General features: G+C 35.2%; 2 protein-coding genes across 2 annotated transcripts; both read left to right on the forward strand.

The window, feature by feature from the left end:
• The first annotated feature begins 801 nt into the window (after nt 1-801).
• LOC107839456 (ER membrane protein complex subunit 2) lies at nt 802-11,979 on the forward strand. The gene is made up of 9 exons (XM_016682951.2): nt 802-1,211; nt 1,834-1,898; nt 2,531-2,579; nt 3,781-3,875; nt 4,517-4,602; nt 4,701-4,760; nt 4,969-5,050; nt 11,191-11,304; nt 11,504-11,979. The coding sequence occupies exons 1-9, from the start codon at nt 1,025-1,027 to the stop codon at nt 11,666-11,668; spliced, it is 903 nt and encodes a 300-aa protein (XP_016538437.1). The 5' UTR covers nt 802-1,024; the 3' UTR covers nt 11,669-11,979.
• Nucleotides 11,980-17,777: 5,798 nt separating this feature from the next.
• On the forward strand, nt 17,778-18,867 carry LOC124886665 (protein starmaker-like). The gene is made up of 3 exons (XM_047395554.1): nt 17,778-18,116; nt 18,173-18,361; nt 18,475-18,867. Exons 1-3 carry the CDS (start codon nt 17,778-17,780, stop codon nt 18,865-18,867), a joined length of 921 nt encoding a protein of 306 aa, XP_047251510.1.
• The last annotated feature ends 2,471 nt before the right edge of the window (nt 18,868-21,338 follow it).

Raw genomic sequence — 21,338 nt, forward strand, 5'->3', positions numbered from 1 at the left:
TGCCATCATCAACCACTACCGGCCAATCCCTACTATCGACCAACTCATCTATCACAACTAGCACCACCACTAACTACCACTAATACATCACAACCTCCACATATTTTTCGGCGGACATCACCATTGTCACTAGTAACGTTACCTCTACCATCACTTCAATCACTATCATTGCTAAAATTTATCTCTACTAACAATCATTTCTACCATCACAACTAACAATATCTCCAACTAACACCAACTCATCGTCAACCATCATTCATTTATTTTTCAGCTATCACAATCAACACCCCCAACTACTAACATCAAGCAATGCCACATTACAACCACCACCACCACCACTATCAACCACCACAATAATAACAGTCACTACAATACCAACCATCACAACTATTACCACTAACATTACTAATCACTACAATTAATCATTGTCATCGCAACCACCATTATAAATCATCTCTACTATCACAAACAAACATAAATATTTTTTTTTCAATCAAATAATAATTTTGTTATATAAAATTATATACTTTTCTAATATATAATTAGTTTTTTATTTGAATTATATTTTTTATTTTATTATATATATAAATATAATTTTTTTTGTACATTCAGATGTTGAAAATCAAACAGTCTTAATCATTCAGTTTTCAGATCTAGAGACAACATGTTAATCATTCAGACGTGGATTTAGATTCAGACGCCTGAATCTGAAAATAAATAAATGCAGCCTTAGTAGATAGCTGGTTGGATATATTGAGTTTTAACTTGTCGATGAGGGTTTCATTTTCACCTTATAATAATAATCTCTTTTCGATTTTAGCCGGAAAAAAAAAAAAAAAAAAAGTAAAGAGGGGTAAAATAGTCTTTTGAGACCATGTGTTGAGATTGATCAGGGGAGTGGGCAGTAGGGGTGGAATCAAACAAAAAGTAGATCCAATAAACCGGCTTTACCCCTAGTTGCACAAGATACTCTCTGCACAACACGACGACGACAGCAGAAAATCCACTTTGATTGAATAGAAAGATGGTAACGAAAACAGAGGAAGAAGAAGTGAACAGATTGGAGAATCAAGTTGAGAATGGAGGTGGTGGTGTTTGGGAATATCTATGCCTTGTTCATAAACTCAAGCTCCGTCGATCGGATATGGTATTGAAGCATGGGTTATCCATTCTTAATGATTCCAAAAAGAGATCTGCTCTTGGACCTGAAGGTACTTCAGCAAGCTTTTTCATTCATATCCAATTCTGATCCCCATAAACTGAAAGTTTCTGTTTTTTGTTTGGTTTAGTGAAAAATTGGTAGTCTAGGGATTCAACAAAGTGGAAATTAACTGCAATTGGGATGTGAGTAATTTAAGATCTTGTACTAATTTGGGTTTTCTAGGATTTATGTTAGTCGCAATTTGGTAAGACTTTGGGACTGGAAAACTTAGCTTTTGTAACGATGTGGGTTGTCTAGGATCCATGAGAGTGGAAACCTACTAAAAAAGAATGAGATTTTGGGTTTTGGGACATGTGGTGCTCCCTCCATCCCAAAATAAGTGTCACCTTAGCAAAAATCACGTCCATTAAGAAATCAACAAGTACAATGTCTAAGAGTATAGTTGAAAAAGTATAGTACAATTTTTGTCTTGAATTCCTAAGCTAACACTTATTTTGTGACAATTTTTTTGCTAAGGTGACACTTATTTTGGGATGGAGGGAGTATGTCTCTTCTTTTTTTAAAAAATGAAATTGTTTTTGATTGATTGGTTCATAGACTTGGTTCTAGCATCATGTGACTGGATGAAACCTCTGATAAACCTATTATTTCCGGCAACCTAAATATTGCAGAATGGACCCTATATGAGCAGGTAGCTGTTGCAGCTATGGATTGTCAGTCTATTGATGTGGCAAAGGTAAAAACAAACTTCCTGTTATTGTGAAGTAAAATTTTGTTCCCTCTTTGAGGTTCGCTCGGGAGAAGTACATGGTTTTTCCTTTAGTTTATTTTCGAATCATTTGAGTTGCAGAAATCATGCAAATAGAAGTTTAATCCAATGATTGCAGATTCTTATCTCAATATGTTTCCTTAATAAAGATTCCTAGATAGCAAAAGTCAACAGTTTTTACAGTACAATAATGTTGAATGTATCATACCGTACCCGAGAGCATAGCTATGAACTGTGTGTAATATGAAGAGAAATATTCTGGCACAATTTAATATTTAAAGGATGTCACACAACAACAAATTGGCCATTGTTTATCCAAATCTAAAAAGATTTTTGTTTGACTGTTATTTCCTATAAAGCTGTAGAGTTACACTTACAATTACTCAATTGGTAGACTTATATTGGCTATGCGGTTAAATTACTTAGTTATGAAGTAAATGTGACCATGTAGTCAACCATATTCACCAAGATGCATTAGCTATTTTTCAAGTCATGTTCATTCTTCATCCATATATGTTGGAGATTATCTTATGAATATCTCGCCACTTTATGATTATGTGGGAAACCATTTGAAATTTTTGTTGTGGGAACTTCTGCAGGACTGCATAAAGGTTTTGCAAAGAAAGTTTCCAGGGAGCAAAAGGGTTGGTGAGTTCTCTTTGATCTATAAATATGTATGCTTGTGGTCTTGATTTTTGTAGATTGCATTTTCTTCACCTGTGGCCAGCAACTTGAATCACTGTGTTGGTACAGCTCATACCAGAATAACAGAATTGTTATTGTCAGGCTGAATGAATGAGAATGACCTTTTTAAGTACTAGAATTGATGTTATAAGAACTTGATGCTTTGCTGTTTGTTTTCCAGTTATAGAATTCTACTTTGAGTTACAGTTGTCTTGGAATTGTGGGGTATTGATGACATTGCAGTACAGGAAGTTAAAGCAGCATATTTCTTTTGTTTAACTGTCTAAATCAGTATTTTGACCAATGCGCAATGGTGGTATAAAAACAGTGTGTAAAGAAGTTGAACTTCTTGAGTAAGAAACTGTGATAATGTCTTGATACATGGATATCATCAATAACAAAAATTTGTGCGACAGAGTTTCTCGAAATGTTATAGCCTTTTTGAAAGTCCGAGACAGAATTAATCGGCATAGAGGGATTTGGTTGCCCTTGTTTATATTTTGTGTTGTCTCAGACTAATATTTGCTTTCTTGAAATGTAAGACATTATCACCATCACCACACACAGTATGTAAATAGTTTTTTTCTTTTTGGATCAAGTGTAATTATATTGATAATGCGAAAGCTTCTGGATACAAGAGCTATACCTAGAAGTAGAGAATCCACGCAATATGTAATAAATAGATTCTGCACCTCCCTTTTTATCTGATGTTGGAAATTACTGGTTTAATACTCTCATTGTAGTCATGGTCTAGGTAGTACTATTGATGATCCATTTAAAACAGAGGGAACTTTAGTATTAGTTTTGTTAAAGCGTTTTGCGACAACGTTGCCTTGATTTGATAATTGTATCTTTGTATCTCATTACATAGATCATATGTTCACGCTTAGATACCTTATGCTTAGGTGAGGAGTTATTGAAATGTCGTGTGGCCCTAGAAAGTTTCTCAATATGTCATCCTTTGCCACAGTGGTTAATCAGTTTTGTTCTTAATCATTAAAAATTTGTTACTTGGAATAACAAAATTTTCATTTAGCAATATATAATAAACATGTTTTTCTTGCTGTTAATTTTTCCTACTTTACGTAGTTCTGATTCCCGTGTCCTCCTTCTATACTTGACCTTTTAATGATGGCTAAGAGCTATTATTTTGGTTTATTCTCAGGCAGGCTAGAAGCTATGCTGCTAGAGGCCAGGGGATTATGGTCAGAGGCAGAAAATGCTTACTCAAGCCTTTTGGAGGAAAATCCATTTGATCAGGTCTGAGATAGACAAGGACATTTCACCTTACATTGTTAATTTGGCTCAGTTAGTTTACTTGTAAAATAGACAAGTCCTATGTGGAAATGTGCCCCAAAATAGTGTATAGAGATATAAAGTTAAAATCTAGTATAAGAAAACTAGCCACTAAATTTGAATTAGAAACTCAGAAGTGCATCTTTGCATCAGAATTATAATTTTAAAATGTTTCTTTAAACTTGCTGTTGACAATATTTATGTTACTCGTAATTTTTCAGGCTTTTCAATTCCTTATCCATATAATTGTTAGTTATGTTCACAGTAGTTTTTTCTTATAGTACACACTCACACACACAGAGAATATGTATATGTTCACACAGTAACATCTGTACATATTATGTGTGTCTGTATATTCTCGCTATCTGCACCTTTTTTTCACTAAATCATGTGTTTTCATTGAGCATTGTTTTTAAAGCCTTTTTCATCATACATTTTTTGCTTTTGACAAAGTTGGTGCATGCATAAATCTATATGCTCATAGCATTGACCAAACATATGTGCTCATGGCAGAGGCTCTGTGATTACTCTCATATAATTTTAAGAAAAAGAAAAACAATCCAACACTAAAGCAATAAGTTTCTCTGTTCTTATTGATATCTTAGATTGTACATAAGAGGAGGGTAGCCATGGCAAAGGCACAAGGCAATACATCAGCAGCAATTGACTGGCTGAACAAGTATCTTGACTTGTAAGTTGTAAGAAGTATCTAAATGGGTCACATATTAATACTAGTAAATATGTTGCGACTTCGACGGTTGTTCTTGAATTCTTCAATTGTTTTGCTAGATTCATGGCTGATCATGAAGCTTGGAGAGAGCTTGCTGAAATATACGTTTCCTTGCAAATGTAAGATTTTTTATTCTTGTGTTCAGCGTAAAAGACTAATGGCGGAGGCAACTCTAAGATTTTTTATTCTTGTTATTCTTGTGTTCAGCGTAAAAGACTAATGGCGGAGGCAACTCTATTCTATTGATATCTTCTTTAGCTTCTGTTTAATCCATGCATTGCCTTAATTACCTAAGTGAAAATTGTTTATCTGTTATATCTTATCTAGGTACAAGCAAGCAGTGTTCTGCTATGAGGAGCTGATTTTATCTCAACCTACAGTTCCTTTATATCACCTAGCTTATGCTGATGTAAGATATTTCTCAAGTCATATTTTATCGCTGTTTTCGGAAAAAAAGCTAATAGCAGAGGTGCATTGAGAATAGCTTTCCAATCTTTATGAGCCTCTGCATTTTTTTTAATGAGAGAGATATTATTATTATATTGTGATCATGTTCTTGCTTAAGATGCTATTCCGGGTGTTTTTATATGAAGCTCCATTATCGCCTAATTCATTGGATAAAAGGAAGTTGGTTGACTCTTACTTGTTTTTTCTAGAAGCTATTTTTACCAACTGCAAATGTTATTATCAACTGAGAAGCTCACGACTCTAGGTTGTCATTCAACCTGTTTTTCTCTCTCTGTCTCTCTCTCATTACTGAATTTGTTAAAGCACTTTAATGCTTACTCAGAAGTTCACTAGAATGGTGGTTAGACCGGCTTTGTTATATGGGGCGGAGTGCTGGCCTGTCAAGAAGTCTCACATCCAAAAGATAAAGGTGGCGGAGATGCGAATGCTATGGTGGATGTGTGGGTGTACTAGGAAAGATAGGATTAGAAATGAGGTTATTCGGGATGAGGTGGGAGTGGCTTTGGTGGAAGCCAAGATGAGGGAAGCGAGGTTGAGATGGTTTGGACATGTGATGAGGTGGGGCACCGGATGCCTCAGTGCGTAGGTGTGAGAGGTTGGCTGGGGATGGATTCAACCAAGGTAAAGGTAGACCAAAGAAATATTGGAGGGAGGTGATTAAACATAACATGGAGCAAGTTCAGATTACCGAGGACATGACCCTAGATAGGAAGGTGTGGAGGAGACAAATTAGGGTAGAAGGATAGTAGGAGCGAGTGCGGCAGTGCCAGTTGGTAGGAGGACTTTGTTATCCGTGTTAGTAACGATAGTACTAGTATCATTTTAGAATGTTGTGTCGTTTGTTGTATTACTTGGTGAATCTTGTCTATGGTACTATTAGGTGGGGTAATTTCTATTGTATCTTGTCCTTTTACTATTCCTTGTCTAGATTGTCTTATTTTGAGCCGGGGGTCTATGAGAAATAGCCTCTCTATCTCACCTCTGAGATAGTGGTATGGACTGCGTACACTTACCCTTCCTAGATCCCACTTGATGGGAATATACTAGGTATGTTGTTGTTTGTTTGTTTGTTAGAAGTCACTAGAAATCAACATTGAAGTGATAGCTGGATGTTTTAAAAAAAAGTTATCAATGTGCAGAATAGGGAGAAGATGAGAGGAATTTTCTAGAATTGAATCTGATTCTCTAAATATTTTCTCGTTATGTTGACTCTGGGCTTGGAGTGGATATGTATTTTACTTTAATTTCAAACCTTAAAATATAAGCTTCTAACTCCAACTCGCGGGCCCAAAGTTGCTTAGACACAAAAATATCAGAACAAGTGGCTTTTTTGAGACAGTTCGTTCGACCTAGCCTATTAAACAAAATGTATCTTTCTTCCACTTAGAGAAATGTCCAAGATCTCTGCCTCTTTGATGGCAGAAGTTGAGGGTGTAAATGTTTTAAGTCAACTCGACAAGTCTTTTTGATATGATGGTTAAGGAAATTGTGGATTGGATCCACAAGTCCTTCAGAGAAATCTAAAGGATAAAGAAAAGAAAATCAATCCTGCCGTCTCCCCCCACCCACCCACCCACACAAAAAAAAAAAGAGAAAGAAGTAGAAAGGATCGTATGAGTAGGACCTTTTAGGGTGGGGAGAGAACAAGTAGAGGAGGCAGAATAGAGTGAGATGGAGAATGAATAGGTGTTGTATGAATTGGAAGAAGGGTATGGTGGGGCTCTAGGGAAAAGGTTGGTGAGGTGAGATAAGAGAGTACTAGCTGGGCTGGGGATGGAAAGGTGGCTGTTTGAATGGGGAATGGGAGAGGATGAAGGCGTTGGCGAGCTGGGATAGAAGAGGGAGGCTTGGCACTGGCTGGGTAGGGTGAAGAGGGAGTGATGTTGGTTTCATAATGATACAAGTCAAATGGTTGCCTTAGCTTTTGATGACTTCTTTGGTGGCCGACACCTAAAGGCTCAAGACTTGGTCACCCCGAGGGCACAAGAATATGCAAGGAAGACCCGTTTTGAGCAAGACATAAAGCAATCCCGTGTGTGGAAGGTTGCTTTCCTTGATGCTAACCCGAGAACCATAAGCCTTGAAGAATGAACCATCCTCGGTTTTGAGAGCATTGAAGAGGCGCCATTTATGAAGATGGAGGCTTGTGAGAGTGTTGTGCATTCATCCAAGGGAGTGTACTTGCTAAAATGTGAAGAGGGACCTTGAATATACTCCAAGGAAGCCTTGGATACACTCCAAAGGTGCCTCAACTTAGGGGTATTGTGGTCTTTTGAGATTACTCTTTTACACTCCAAAGGAGCACCCTTCATTAAGGGTATTTTAGTTTTTGTTTGCAATAAGTATAAATAGACAATTAGGCTTCTCTTTTTCATAAGTTTTTGATGAATATTGAAAGACAACTTCTCTTGTGAGAGAGTGTTTTTAGAGTAGGGCTTGGAAAAGCCATTGTAGTATAGGACTTGGAAAAGTCATTGCAACTAGGGTTAGCTTGAGCGTGGATTTACTTGAGTTGACATTTTGGCCAAGAAAGGTGGGTGTTTGAGGATATTGAATCTATTTGTGTCCACCTAAGAGTGTGGTGTTACCTTCATTTGTTGTGTGTGTCTTGGTATTTGATACACACCTTGGTGCTATCCATTGGTGAAGGTTTATGTCTCACTACTATCCTTTTATTTTTATGCAATTCTATCTTGTTTCTTGTTCAATCCGTGTGTGGTTTGCTTAAATCCGTGTAGTGTCTTCTTCATCTCCTTTCTTTAGTTGCTGATTTTCACGTTTTTAGGTTTAGATTTGTATCATTACCAAATGATACGAGCAAACACTAAGAAACCCGAATCTAACCTAAAGAAAATGAGTTGAAGAAGAAACAAACACTTAAGGAAACAAAACACTCACGGATTCAAACACAAAATAAGAGAAAAGTGCATAAATGTTAAGGATAGATAGTGAGACATACATCTACACCAATGAATAACACCAAGGTGTGTATCAAATACCAAGACACACAACACCAATGAAGGATAACACCACTCTTAGGTGGACACAAAGGGATCAACTCCTCTAGTACCTACCTTTCTTGCCAAAATGTCAACAAGAGTGATTCCACACTCAATGCTAACCTTAGTTTCAATAGCTTTTCCAAGACCTATACTAAGAAAACTACAATATAAGTATCACTCATTCAATTCATCAAAAACTAATGAAAAATAGAAGCCTAATTGCCTATTTATACTTATTACAAACAAAGACTAAAATATCCTTAATGAAGGATGCTCCTTTGGAGTGTAAAGAGGAGTCTCAAAAGACCACAATACCCCTAAGTTGAGGCGCCTTTGGAGTGTATTCAAGGCTGCCTTGGAGTATATTCAAGGTCCCTCTTCACATTTTAGCAAGTACACTCCCTTGGATGAATGCACAATACTCTCACAAGCCTCCATCTTCATAAATGGCGCCTTGTGTGTTTGGACTTGATGAATGACGCCTCTTCAATGCTCTCAAAACCAAGGATGGTTCATTCCTCAAGGCTTATGGTTCTCGGGTTAGCATCAAGGCAAGCAACCTTCCACACACGGGATTGCTTTATGTCTTGCTCAAAACGGGGCTTCCTTTCATATTCTTGTGGCCAAGTCTTGAGCCTTTAGGTTTCGGCCTCCAAAGAAGTCATCAAAAGCTAAGGCGTCCATTTGACTTGCATTACCTAAGGGAGAGGAGAGGCTGATATTAAGGGAGCTAGGATGATGGCAGCTATGGCGTGACGCGAAGTAACCCAACTGAAGGAAATTGTTGGATTTTGAGAGCAACTAACCCCCCCCCCCCCCCCCCTTTTTTTTTTTTTCTTCCTCATTTTTTGGTATGTAAATAAGATACATCATTCACCAGTATGCAAAATGAGAAATAAATTTGGAAGTTTTGCTATAGAAATTGTCATGTCATCTGATGATTCTAGTGTAGGAGAGGATGAGAAAGCTTCTGCAATGCCATATAAACTAGAGAGGAGATCAAAGCAATTCACCTATTACTGATTCTTTTGGTGAATGAAGGTGAAAGAATGTAGTCGGATAAAAAGACCGAAGGGGGTAAATAGTTTTTTGAAGTCCTATTCTTTTTCTGAAAATAGGTAATATTATTTGTTAAGTCTTGTTTCGCTCAATGAATTGTAAAGAGTGGAATACCTCTTTCCTATAGTCTTTATCTTTTGAGAAGGGAATTTGATCGAGGAAAGTTACCACAGGCAGGGGAGATGATTTTCTCATGTTGACCTGTATTGCATTCTCTCTATACAAGATCATAATGGGTTCTATGCTTTTTCACCTAGTAAGATACCTGTCAACTCTCACCCACACTTGTGTTCTATGTGTCTCTTAATTGGTAGTGACTGGTTCATCGAGATACGTGGTTTATCTTCAATTTCAATGTGGGTCTGTTGATTGCAAACTAGGTGTTTCTTTTTGCCCGATGATTTCCACATTAGTTCCTGTTGAGTACCTCTAGAAACTGCATCTATGTCTGGCTTAGAACTCTACTGAGGTAATAGTTACTGAGTCTTTTAGTAAGACCTGGATGTTCTGATAGATTATGAAGGACAGTGATGAAAATGCTTATATTGGGTAAATAGTGAACCTAGGAAGTACTTTTGCTTGCAAATACCTTCAAAAAGTTTCTTACAAATGAAAAATGGAAAGCATTTCGGATATCTGCTTTAATATTTTGGATTAAGGGTGTGTTTGGTACGATGGAAAATATTTTCTTATTTTCCCGATCGGAAACAGCCTTTCTACTTCTTTAGAGGTAGAGGTATGGACTGCGTACATCTTACCCTCCCCAAACCCCCACTATGTGGGAATACATTGGGTTTGTTGTTGTTGTGTTTTCTTATTTTCCCTTGTTTGGTTGTAGTTAAATGTTGGGAAAATGTTTTCCATAACAACTCATTTTCCTCCATTTGAGGGAAAATGACTTCCCTCATGGGCCAAGGGAAGTCATTTTCCGGAAAATGACAAATGTGACTTATGCCCCCACCCCCGCCCCTCTTCCCCACCCCAACAACACTCATATTCACATTTCTCAAAAAATTCACATTACTCGAAAATATTTTTTACTTTGCTTTGCTTCAATTTTTCACTGCTTGAAATAAAAAATAGTGAAGCCCGAATTTTTTTCTTTTCCAATGTTCGTTGAATGTATTATTATTTCCATATGCATAGAGGAAGACTTACCTAGGTTACTTTTGCTAATTGCATATTTCATTTTGTCATCGATGTAGCTTGTTTTACAAGGTTGAATAATCTTGTCGTTCCGTTGTATTTCTATTGATTGTAGTATCTTGAGATTGTCCTAACAAAATGTTGAAAAATGTCTCTTATATTTGCTAATTTGTAGTTGATTAAATTTAGTGATTGTAATATTTTAGTATTCGATATTGATATTATTTGCTATGCTTAAATTAGTTCTTACAAATTGTTGAGTTGCTAGAGGCACTGATATACTAGTTAACAGTTAGTAGTATTTTCTAAAAAATATTTTTTCACTCACCAATCAAACACTAGAAAATATTATTTAGAAAAATATTTTCTAGTGTTTGATTGGTGAGTGAAAAAATATTTTTTAGAAAATACTACTAACTGTTAACTAGTATATCAGTGCCTCTAGCAACTCAACAATCAAACACTAGAAAATATTGTTCTTAGAAAATATTATTTAGAAAAATATTTTCTAGTCACCAACCAAACACCATAAAATATTTTTCGGAAAATATTTTCCACTTGCCAACCAAACATGAGAAAATAAGTAGAAAACCAACTTATTTTCGAGAAAAACTTTTTCCATGGAAAATATTTTCCATCATACCAAACACACCCTATGAGGAAAGTTGGTTCATATTACTTCAGTGGTGTCCTGAACCAACTGGCTGTTGGTTAAAGAATAAGGGTGTTTTGGATTGCATGTTTGTTTCCTGATTTTATGAAGAACTTGCTTCCCCATATATAAACTTGCATTGCTGTTCCATACGTGGCTTGCATTTTTCTGATAACAGCCATTAAAATATTCATTCATCACATTTCTTCCCGGCTTTAACAGGTGCTCTATACACTTGGTGGACTAGAAAATCTTCAGACGGCAAAGAAATATTATGCATCTACTGTTGACTTAACTGGTGGCAAGTGTAGCAGAGCACTTTTTGGCATATGTTTGGTCAGTGAATCACTCTCTGTTTGTTTATTTTGACAAAATAATTCAGTCCAGAACTTACAGTCGTAGTTTTGTATGTCCCTACTTCTTTTCATCCATTAAATTCTCCAAATATTGGAGGCTTTAAAAATTCATAGGGAGTTAATGAAGGTTCTTTACCAATCACCTTTGGAGATCTGACTTAATGCATTGTTGTTTCCAGTGTACGTCTGCCATCGGGCAGCTGACTAAAGGACGAAGCAAGGAGGACAAAGAGAGCTCGGAGCTTCAATCTCTGTCCGCAATGGCATTGGAAAAAGACTATAAACAGAGAGCTCCCAGCAAGCTCTCGGTTCTTAGTTCAACATTGAGAAGCTTGAAAATCTAACCTAACCACATTAGTATACAGTTTTATTGGAAGCAGCCACCATACTGCACGCAGCGTGCCCTTCAAGTTTCCAAGTCTGTCAATCTGCTTACCCTTTTTGCAGATGTTTTTTCTTCATTAGTTCTCATTCTTCTACTCTTTGCATTGTTTTGGTTATTTGTGGAAGTTCTGTTTCACTTATTTAAGTAGGGGAAGCAAATGACAATGCAAGTTAGCAAGATTGTTATTTTTAGACAATTTTGGAAAAAGTTCAATGCTTAATAGAATACTTGAATTTCATGTTGGATCATGAATAAATTTCTATTGGTGAAGTTTGTGGATGTGACATTTTAATATCTTATTGAACAACACGGTTTTTGCAAAGTACTTAGAATGATAGTACTTTTCTATTTAGTATCAATTTAATATTAATTATTACACTTTCTCTAATGAATGATTTGTAGCAATAAAAATGTGTGTGACATGTTTTAAATTGCGTGTTTTGAAGATTTTTGTTCTAAACTGTGTTAAACCGTTAAATCAAATAACACGAAGTGAATCACAGAGGGTGTTTCTAACAAATTAAGCACCTAGTTGAGTAATATTTTATGCATGATAGACAAACATTATCTAAATTATCTTTTAATCGTCTCCAAATAGAGACCTATAAAGAAAATTATGTATTTAATTACTATTAAGTTATCTTTTCACATTGCATCTCTGAAAATTATGAAACTTTAAAACTGCAACGAAACAAACACTAGCATAAATCCATAATTTTCGCATATTAAATGATCATAGCTCGACATTACCATTATTTTGCACAATAATAATAAAATTGGTCGAAGCAAACATGATTTATTAGTTTACGAGATCAGTTTATTGATTTTGCCTGAAATACATCTTTTATCACATGATATACAAATACCAACAAAACCTAACAAAGTCTTAACTTCTGAAGGAAGACTTTCCTATGTCTAAATTTTGGCCCAAATATCTCTCATTGTAAGTTCCTTTGGCTTCACATTTTTCTATGCATAAAACTACACACGAGCTTTTGTTTTCCTTTTGTACTAGTCTGAATGGCTTTTGTTTTCCTTTTGTACTGGTCTGAATGGTTTCTAACATGTGAACCACTTCTTTCATCTTTGGCTTATTTTGTGGCTTTACATCCCAACATTTCTTCATTATATCTGACAATATTGTTGTACAAAATTTTGGTATATCAGGCCTTCGATCCTTGTATATTTGATGTGAGATTTTACTATGAGAAATGTGTTCGGGATACGGGTTTAAACAAGTGTACATTTCCTACAAGCAAATTGCAAAACTATAGACATCACACTATGGTAATACGATAGATCACTCAAAACCTCGGGAGCCATGTAGCCAATTGTGCCCGATGTTCCAAACAAGCCAAGTGCGAAAAACTTACTCTTCCACTTTTGTCAAAAAGTAAGTTCTCCGTCTTCACATCTCTATGCGCTATCTTCTCGGAATGAAATAACTCAACCCTTTAGCAATGTCCAGTGCAAGTTGGATCTATGCGCTATCTTCTCGGAATGAAATAACTCAACCCTTTAGCAATGTCCAGTGCAAGTTGGATAAGAGTATCCAAAGACAGCTTCTCTTCCTTGTGTGTTTCGAAAAATAGGATTTAAGAGTACCTCTGGCAACATATTCTACAACAATGCAACATCCATCTAGGGATAGTACTGCACCTTTTCGACAGAATTCTTTTTGTCGTCTCTCAAATCAAATATTTTAACTGCCACTTTTTTTTTCCATCGTAAACACCTTTGTACACCGATCCGAAACCTCCAAAGCCAATGAGGTTGCTGACCGTAAGTTTTCGAGCATCCAGTTCCCATGTTTCTTTCTTCATATTATCTTCCGGAAAAACTTTGTTCATGACTTCAACACCAAGTATTACTTCTCTATTAACCATGAATAAGCCCTAATTGCGATCTAATGTGGTAGTAATGAAGAAACTAAGTACCCGTAATAATGAAGAAAGTAACTATAAGTTCTGACTATTATATAGAAAAATACTTCTCCTATTTTGTATGGGAATAGGAGCACTTCGGAAGTTTCCAAAATAAACAAAAATTTTCGTGAACAACTTTTCTCCAATTTTGTATGGGAAAAAGTTTTGAAAGTATCTTAAAACATTAAAATCTATATCTATATTTATATCTATATTTATATCTATATCTATATCTATATCTATATCTATCTATAATCTATAATCTAATCTAAATTTAAATCTAAAATATATTAAAAGTATGAAGCCTGAAGGGCCTTTTGAATTTTTTACCCTTCGTTGAAAGTTTCACTTTAGATAAAATTGTTTTTCATTTTTCTCTAATATTTATTATTTAATTATTTTTATAATATTAAATCCTTAAATATATGAGATCAAGATTGAAAATATATGATATGACTTTTTATTAAATTAGATCCTAAATATATATGGTAAAAACTCAAAACAAATAAATTACCAGTATTATCAGTGACTAATTTTTCCAAAACGTTAAATCAAAATTAGAATTTTGAAATCAATGGATAGACACTTCTATTTGAATAACAGTAGAATAATACAAAGAAAAGTTTTGAAGTCTTTTGGAAAGGACAAGGTCATTAGGTCGGCGAAAAACACTTTTTTCTTTACAGATTATTGATTGTTCTCTAGAAGACTACATAAACACAATTTTATTTTATATATTTTAGTTCAAGATTTGATATATTAACGTGTAGTTATTATTATTGAAATTAAATTATGATCTTTATGATTTTGTGCATATAAAAAAAAGAGTAAGATAAGTAAATTTTAGTAGATCGTTTTCTTGGATGAAACAACATGTATAGTCAATTTATTGGGTTACAAAATTTAAATTTTGGAGTTAAATTTATTTTTCGTTCCCTAACGAATATACGGATAAATTTGTACAAGTTATTAAAGATTGATTATTCAATATTCTTTGCAGAAGAAGGAAGATTCATGTCCAAAGTGTGCTTGAGACTTTATGTAAATTAAGCGCGAATTTAAAGACATATTTTCCTAAATTTTATTTCTCATTCATCTTGATCTTATTTATATTGCTAACCTACTTTGAATTCCTTTAAGTTATTACTTAATTCATATATCATGCTCTTTATTTATGGTTTATAAAGTCCTTAATTGTTAGTAACACTTGGGTATCTTTGAAATCCAACACTTCAAAGCCATAAATAAATTATGATTTTTTAGCAATGTTTCCAAGCAAGGAGGAGACAAAAAATAAGCAAAAAAACAAATCCACCATGTAACTATGAAGGTTGGACAAATATTTGTTCAAATATTGTGTCTTAAAGTATTCTAATTTTGGTTCATATTGTAAAGATGATTCGAGCTTGACTCAGAAGCTTATGATTTATTGATGCGATCCTTTGCCAAGGAGAAGCTATCATGTTTGACAAGGGCCGCCCTTAAGCTCTATCAGATTAATAAGTACAAATGGAGAATTCCAGATGGACATTGTTTTGTATGCTTTATTTGACGTTGTTGTAGATATTGAAATTTTGTAAACTCTACAAAAAGAGTTCAATTTTGGTTAGAGTTCTTGGGGTTATTTTACCCTAAATCTAGCTTGATGGCTACTCATCCTAAACCCTAAATTATGCCTATATAAAGGGGGCAAATATCTGCATCTCCTGTATCCCACAAATTCACGGATATTCACAAAGAGATCAACGATCTGAAATGTCCCAATAAATTTATGGGATATTTGTAAGAGTAATTTATGGGATATTTGTAAGATCAAAACTCTCTCTTCTTGATAATCAAATACATCAAGAAGATAAATTTATGGGATATTTGTAAGAGTAATTTATGGGATATTTGTAAGATCAAAACTCTCTCTTCTTGATAATCAAATACATCAAGAAGACAAGCCCTCCTTTCATGGAGATCAAATCCAAATGTTCCTACATTCGAGAAATACGCCACTAACGGCCCTCGAATTACGGAAAATCTATATCCAAATCTTCATACATTCGAGAAATATGCTACTGACGTCCTCGAATTAAGGAGAAAATCAAGGGAGGAACAGATTTGTACTCACATCGTTTATCAATAAAATTCTTGTTTCTTCATATTTTTGAATTAAATTATGTTGGAAACAGTTGTTTTTGTGTTTTCAAAATTACAAAAGGTTGCTTTCTAATGTACATTTAGGAGTTTGATGCATTGACTGATGTTTGGGATTCTACTTCCGCTTGTGACAGATTTTTATCGGTTCTTTTATTGTTATATTTTAAGAGTTTCAGTTTTGTGAATGCTTCTATTGTATTGTATGATTCTATATATTCAAATGGAGTTTTGTGAATGCTTCTATTGTATTGTATGATTCTATATAAACTTATAAAGAAAATTTTGAAGGAAATCTTACATGGATAAGTATTCATTAGAATTTAGTTACTCCCCTTTTTTTAAAATAAAAGTGGGAATGACTATTGTATATAATTTTATTGAGTGACGTAAGACACTTGATAATAAACAGTATTCGGTGTCGTTTCCCAAGTATTCATGGTCGAACCTTAAGTCAAGAGTCGGTTCGGGTCCCAAGTGGAAATTTAGGGCGAATCTCGGGTCTGAATTCGAGCTCGAGTCTCTGGTAGGGATTCTAGATCGGGACTCAAGTTGAGATTCGATGTTAGGTCTGGGATTGATGTAAAACTTTTCTCTCAATGCTGACAATTGAACTTTTTGGAAAACAGTCAAACGAACCACCAGATAAAAATATTAGACCGTTGGCTATGTCAAGTTCAACCAATAATAAACTGCCAACACAACAAAATATAACTAATCCTCCTCTAGAACCAGTGGACAATAACATGCCGACCACTGCTCCGATCATCGGCAGCATCCCGAATCTGGAACACGGTCTAAGTTTGGACAAAGACGAGCTCTTTAACATCGTAGCTGATAATCCGGAGATTCTCCAAGCTTTGAAGGAAGCTATTATCTCCAAATCTAAAACTACACCTCAAAGCTATGAAAACCCCAATTCACAAACTCATGCAATAGAGCTAAGAGGGGAAAATCAACAAGAAAAGGTTAGCAGTGCAAAACAAAAACACTCCGACCTCAAAATTTCATCAAATTTTGACCCACCATCGAAAAACAAAACTCCCCCAAATCAAATAGCTCCTAATACTCAAGCCATCACCACGACAAAGGACACCCAAATCAGCAATAACACTGCGCAACCCAGCAATACAGATGATGATACCCAAGTCCAAAAAAAGATTGGTACTGGTAAAGTTAAATCCTCTGTTCCATCAAAACCAACTTTTGCAGCAACTGTTCAAGAGGCTTTGGCTGCTAAAGCTGAATCTGCTAGTAATATTAATAACAAGCATGGTACTCATCTCGGTAAGCATGCGGTATATTTCAATGCTGAGGATTATTTTGTTAATCTAGCTAAGGAATGCAAATTTACCATTGTTGGAAAATTTACTAAAGGAAAACCTACCATGGAGGAATTGAGAAAGTTGTTTATTAGTCAATATCATTTGAAAGGATATGTGAAGATTGCCTACTACGACTATAGAATCGTATATATTGAGTTCACTAACGAAACTAATTTTAATCATATTTACTTCAAGCCTTTCATTCACTTAGGTCAATACACTATGAAAGACATGAAATGGACTCCAGATTTTAAGCCGGACGAAGAGACCTCCATCGTACCTGTCTGGATTCTTATTCATAAGTTACCGTGGCATCTTTTTAGATGGGAAATCTTAGCAAGATTAGTTCAATCTATAGGGAAGGTTATTAGCCCTGATCAAGCTACTCATTCCAAATCTAGAGGTAATGTGGCCAAAGTTAAAGTAGAAATTGATCTGCTACAACCAAAGCAAGACAGTATATGATTAGGTTTTACTAGACTCGATGGTACAGAAGATGGACAATGGCTTGAAGTTGAATATGAAGGAGCATTGACATATTGTCACTACTGTAAGCTACAAGGGCATGAGGAAAATCAATGTAGAAATAAAGAAGCGGACGTGGCTACTGCGAAAAAATCAAAGGAGGCAACTGAGAAAAAGAATAAAAGTGAGGGTGGTAACAAATATCAATAAGATGAAGGGCTTTCAACAAGTCAAAAGAAAGAAATCTAGTAGAAAGAACAAGGGAGTAAGTATCAACGAACTAGATCCCTTCAAAGTTCAAGAAAAAAAGGTTGCTATAGTTACTGGTAAGGGAAAACAGAAGGTTGACAGGTATAACAGTGAGCAGACTCATGAACAACAGGCTATCTCCGAGCAGAAAAGGGTACAAGCTGAAAATAAGCAGAGTAGGACTAACCAAATAGCATTAACATCTACTGCCTTACAACAGGTAAAGAAAAACATAGACACTCAAAAGAAAAACAAGCAAAATTCAGAGCAGCAACATAATCAGCAAATAGGGAAAGACATGGTAAGGGAAAACAGAAGGTTGACAGGTATAACAGTGAGCAGACTCATGAACAACAGGCTATCTCCGAGCAGAAAAGGGTACAAGCTGAAAATAAGCAGAGTAGGACTAACCAAATAGCATCAACATCTACTGCCTTACAACATGTAAAGAAAAGCATAGACACTCAAAAGAAAAACAAGCAAAATTCATCGCAGCAACATAATCAGCAAATAGGGAAAGACAAAGGTGAAGGCAAAAATAAGAAGGTAAATTGGGAAGAACCTAAGAGGAATGGAGCAAAAGAACATCATTTACTTCCAAACAACAAAAACAAAATAACAGACACACTCAAGACAAAAATAATACTCTTGATGATAAGGATACTGATTCTATTTCCTCTGAACAAGAAAGGATTGACAATGAGAACTACTCATCTGATCAAGATGAAGACAATATCAGTGAACACACAGGGAAAGATCTAACCACAGAGGAAGAAGGTAATGATGGCTCTAGTACAGATGACTGTGAAAGTATTGAAGATAAAAATATTGATAGCGATGATGAGGCAGAAAAGTTGATTCAAACTGTCACCAACTCTAATATTGAGGAGGAAATTGAGAAAACTTTTCAAAATGTTGCTACAAGAACTAACCTCTCTCCAAGAAGTAAACACACTAGAAGAAGCAGAAACAACAGAGGTAGAAGAGGTGGATATAATTCTCAATCTGTTGTGACTAGATCACAGGCAAAAAACAACAACTTATCAGAGTGATTGATGATTAAATCACTCATATGGAATGTGAGAGGAATTACCTCTCAAGGTGCCTTTGATAAAATCAAAAAACTAAAAAGAAGACACAACATTGTCTTTATGGCCTTAATGAAACCAAACTTGACAAGTTCAAAAGATGGCTAGGTTATCAATTTGCTTACTCCAATTGTAACAACAAAATTTGAATTTTTAGTGACCAAATATTTGATTTCACAATTATCCAAGACACTGAGCAACAAGTTACTTGTAGTATCAATGTCCAGGGGAGTACAGTCTTTTTCACAACCGTCTATGCCAAATGTAAACAACATCAAAGAAAGGATCTTTGGAAGGACATCAGAAATATGGCGAACAACATTAATGTTCCATGGTTGATAGCTGGAGACTTTAACTGTATCCTCGACCAAAGTTAAAAAAAGGGGGGTAAAGCTCATAAAATTAGTGATAGTCTTCCTTTTATTAATTGTATTGCATATTGTTCTTTGATTGATGCAGGTTACACAGGTTCTACTTACATATGGTGCAATGGTAAAAGACCAAATATCAGAATATGGGAAAGGCTGGATAGAGTCCTGTTGAATCACAGTTGGTCGCAAAAATATACATAAACTGATGTTCATTATCTACTCAGATCAGGATCTGATCATGCTCCCCTTCTCATCACCTTAAAGGACGATCAAACTCCTCATACGAAATACTTTAATTTTTTGAATTTCTAGGTGAATGAACCTGATTTCTTGGAGATTGTTACTCAAGCATGGAATTTTGAAGCAACCGGATCACATCTTTGGAAATTTCACATGAAGTTGAAAAAAACTTGCAAACAACTATCTTGGTGGTCTAAGAATCATATTGGTAATATTTTTGATAAGAATAAGGAATTGGAGAGCGTGGTTGTGGACATAGAAAACAAATTCATTCGAGATAACAGTGAAGTTAATAGGATGAATCTAAATAAGGCTAATGCTCAATTGATTATACATACCAAAAGGGAGAAAACGTACTGGAGACAGAAAACAGGGATGAAATGGTTCAAGGAAGGAGATTCTAATACTAAAATTTTTCATTCTGAAATGAATGACAAAAAAAGGAGAATGACTCTCAGAAGAATGAAAAAAGAGGATAATACTTGGATTGAAGGAAATGTGAATATAGCTAGTGAAGCCATCAACTTCTTTAGCAATCAATTTACTGATCCAAGGCATGAACGAGACTTTAGCATCCTCAAATACCTTCCTAAAGTGATTACTGAGGATGATAATGAAATGTTGGGAGCTCCACCTACACTGGATGAAATTAAAGAGGTTGTCTTCTCTTTGTGTGCTGATAGTGTCCCTGGACCAGATGGTGTTTCGGGGAAATTCTATCAACATTGTTGGAATATTATTGCTACAGATCTTTACCTAATGGTTTGTAATTTTTTTACAGGTACTCAATTATCCAGATCACTCTCACACACATTCCTCATCTTACTACCAAAAGTGGAGAATCCCCAAAGGTACACAGAGCTAAGACCAATAAGTCTTAGCAACTTCAGCTATAAAATCATTTCCAAAATGCTGAACACCCAACTTACCAAGGTTATTCATAAAATAATTTCACCAAATCAAACAGGTTTTCTAAAAGGTAGATTTATCTCTGATAATATTATGTTGACTCAAGAAATGGTTCATAATATTGGTAAAAATAATGCTAATGGTAATGTTTGTTAGAGTGGGTAAAAGTCCCACATTGGTTGGGGAACGGACTGGTGGTTTGCTTATATGAACTTAGGTAATCCTCACCTCTTGAGCTAGCTTTTGAGGTTGAGTTAGGCCCAAGGTTCATTCTTGACATGGTATCAAAGCCTTCTCTTGGCTATCTTGTTTCATAGAGTTCATTTGTGGTTTCTTTCAAAATTTATTTTGAAAATTTCAGTTTTTGTTGATTGTTCCTCGATAATTAACACATAGGACTTTGATCTTGGTCATTTTGGTTGTTCTTTTTGAGTTAGTATTTTTAGTTTTCATAATTATGAGTTCATATCAGTTTGAATCATTCAGTATTCGTTTCATTGGAAAGAATTTTCCGTCATGGGAGTTTCAGTTTCAGTTATTTGTCACCAGAAAAGAACTATGGGGCCATATAGATGGAACCAATCCTGCTCCTACTGATCCTACAAAGTTAGGTGAATGGAAGATTAAAGATGCTCCGGTGATGACATAGCTTTTAGGGTCAATTGACCTTCTTATTTTTTCTAATCTCAGTCCTTACAAGACAGCTAAGGCCATGTAAAATTATTTACAAAAGGTTTACAACTAAGATAATAGTGCCCGACAGGTTTACAACCAAGATAATAGTGCCCGACGCTTTCACTTAGAGTATGAAATTGCTAATTACTCTCAAGGAGGTCTTTCTATTCAGAATTATTGTTCTGGATTTCAGAACTTATGGGCTGAATTTACAGATATTGTTTATGCCAAAATACCTTC

The sequence above is a fragment of the Capsicum annuum genome, chromosome 8 (assembly GCF_002878395.1).
Source record: "Capsicum annuum cultivar UCD-10X-F1 chromosome 8, UCD10Xv1.1, whole genome shotgun sequence".
Taxonomy (NCBI): domain Eukaryota; kingdom Viridiplantae; phylum Streptophyta; class Magnoliopsida; order Solanales; family Solanaceae; genus Capsicum; species Capsicum annuum.

Excerpts from the sequence above, each read along its gene's own strand:
- LOC107839456 (XM_016682951.2), top strand. The coding sequence starts at position 1,025 with ATGGTAACGAAAACAGAGGAAGAAGAAGTGAACAGATTGGAGAATCAA. Across the intron at positions 1,899-2,530 it reads AGTCTATTGATGTGGCAAAG|GACTGCATAAAGGTTTTGCA; the intron begins GTAAAAACAAAC and ends GAACTTCTGCAG. Across the intron at positions 11,305-11,503 it reads CACTTTTTGGCATATGTTTG|TGTACGTCTGCCATCGGGCA; the intron begins GTCAGTGAATCA and ends TGTTGTTTCCAG.
- LOC124886665 (XM_047395554.1), top strand. The coding sequence starts at position 17,778 with ATGAAGGGCTTTCAACAAGTCAAAAGAAAGAAATCTAGTAGAAAGAAC. Across the intron at positions 18,117-18,172 it reads AGCAAATAGGGAAAGACATG|GCTATCTCCGAGCAGAAAAG; the intron begins GTAAGGGAAAAC and ends CATGAACAACAG. Across the intron at positions 18,362-18,474 it reads GTGAAGGCAAAAATAAGAAG|GATACTGATTCTATTTCCTC; the intron begins GTAAATTGGGAA and ends CTTGATGATAAG.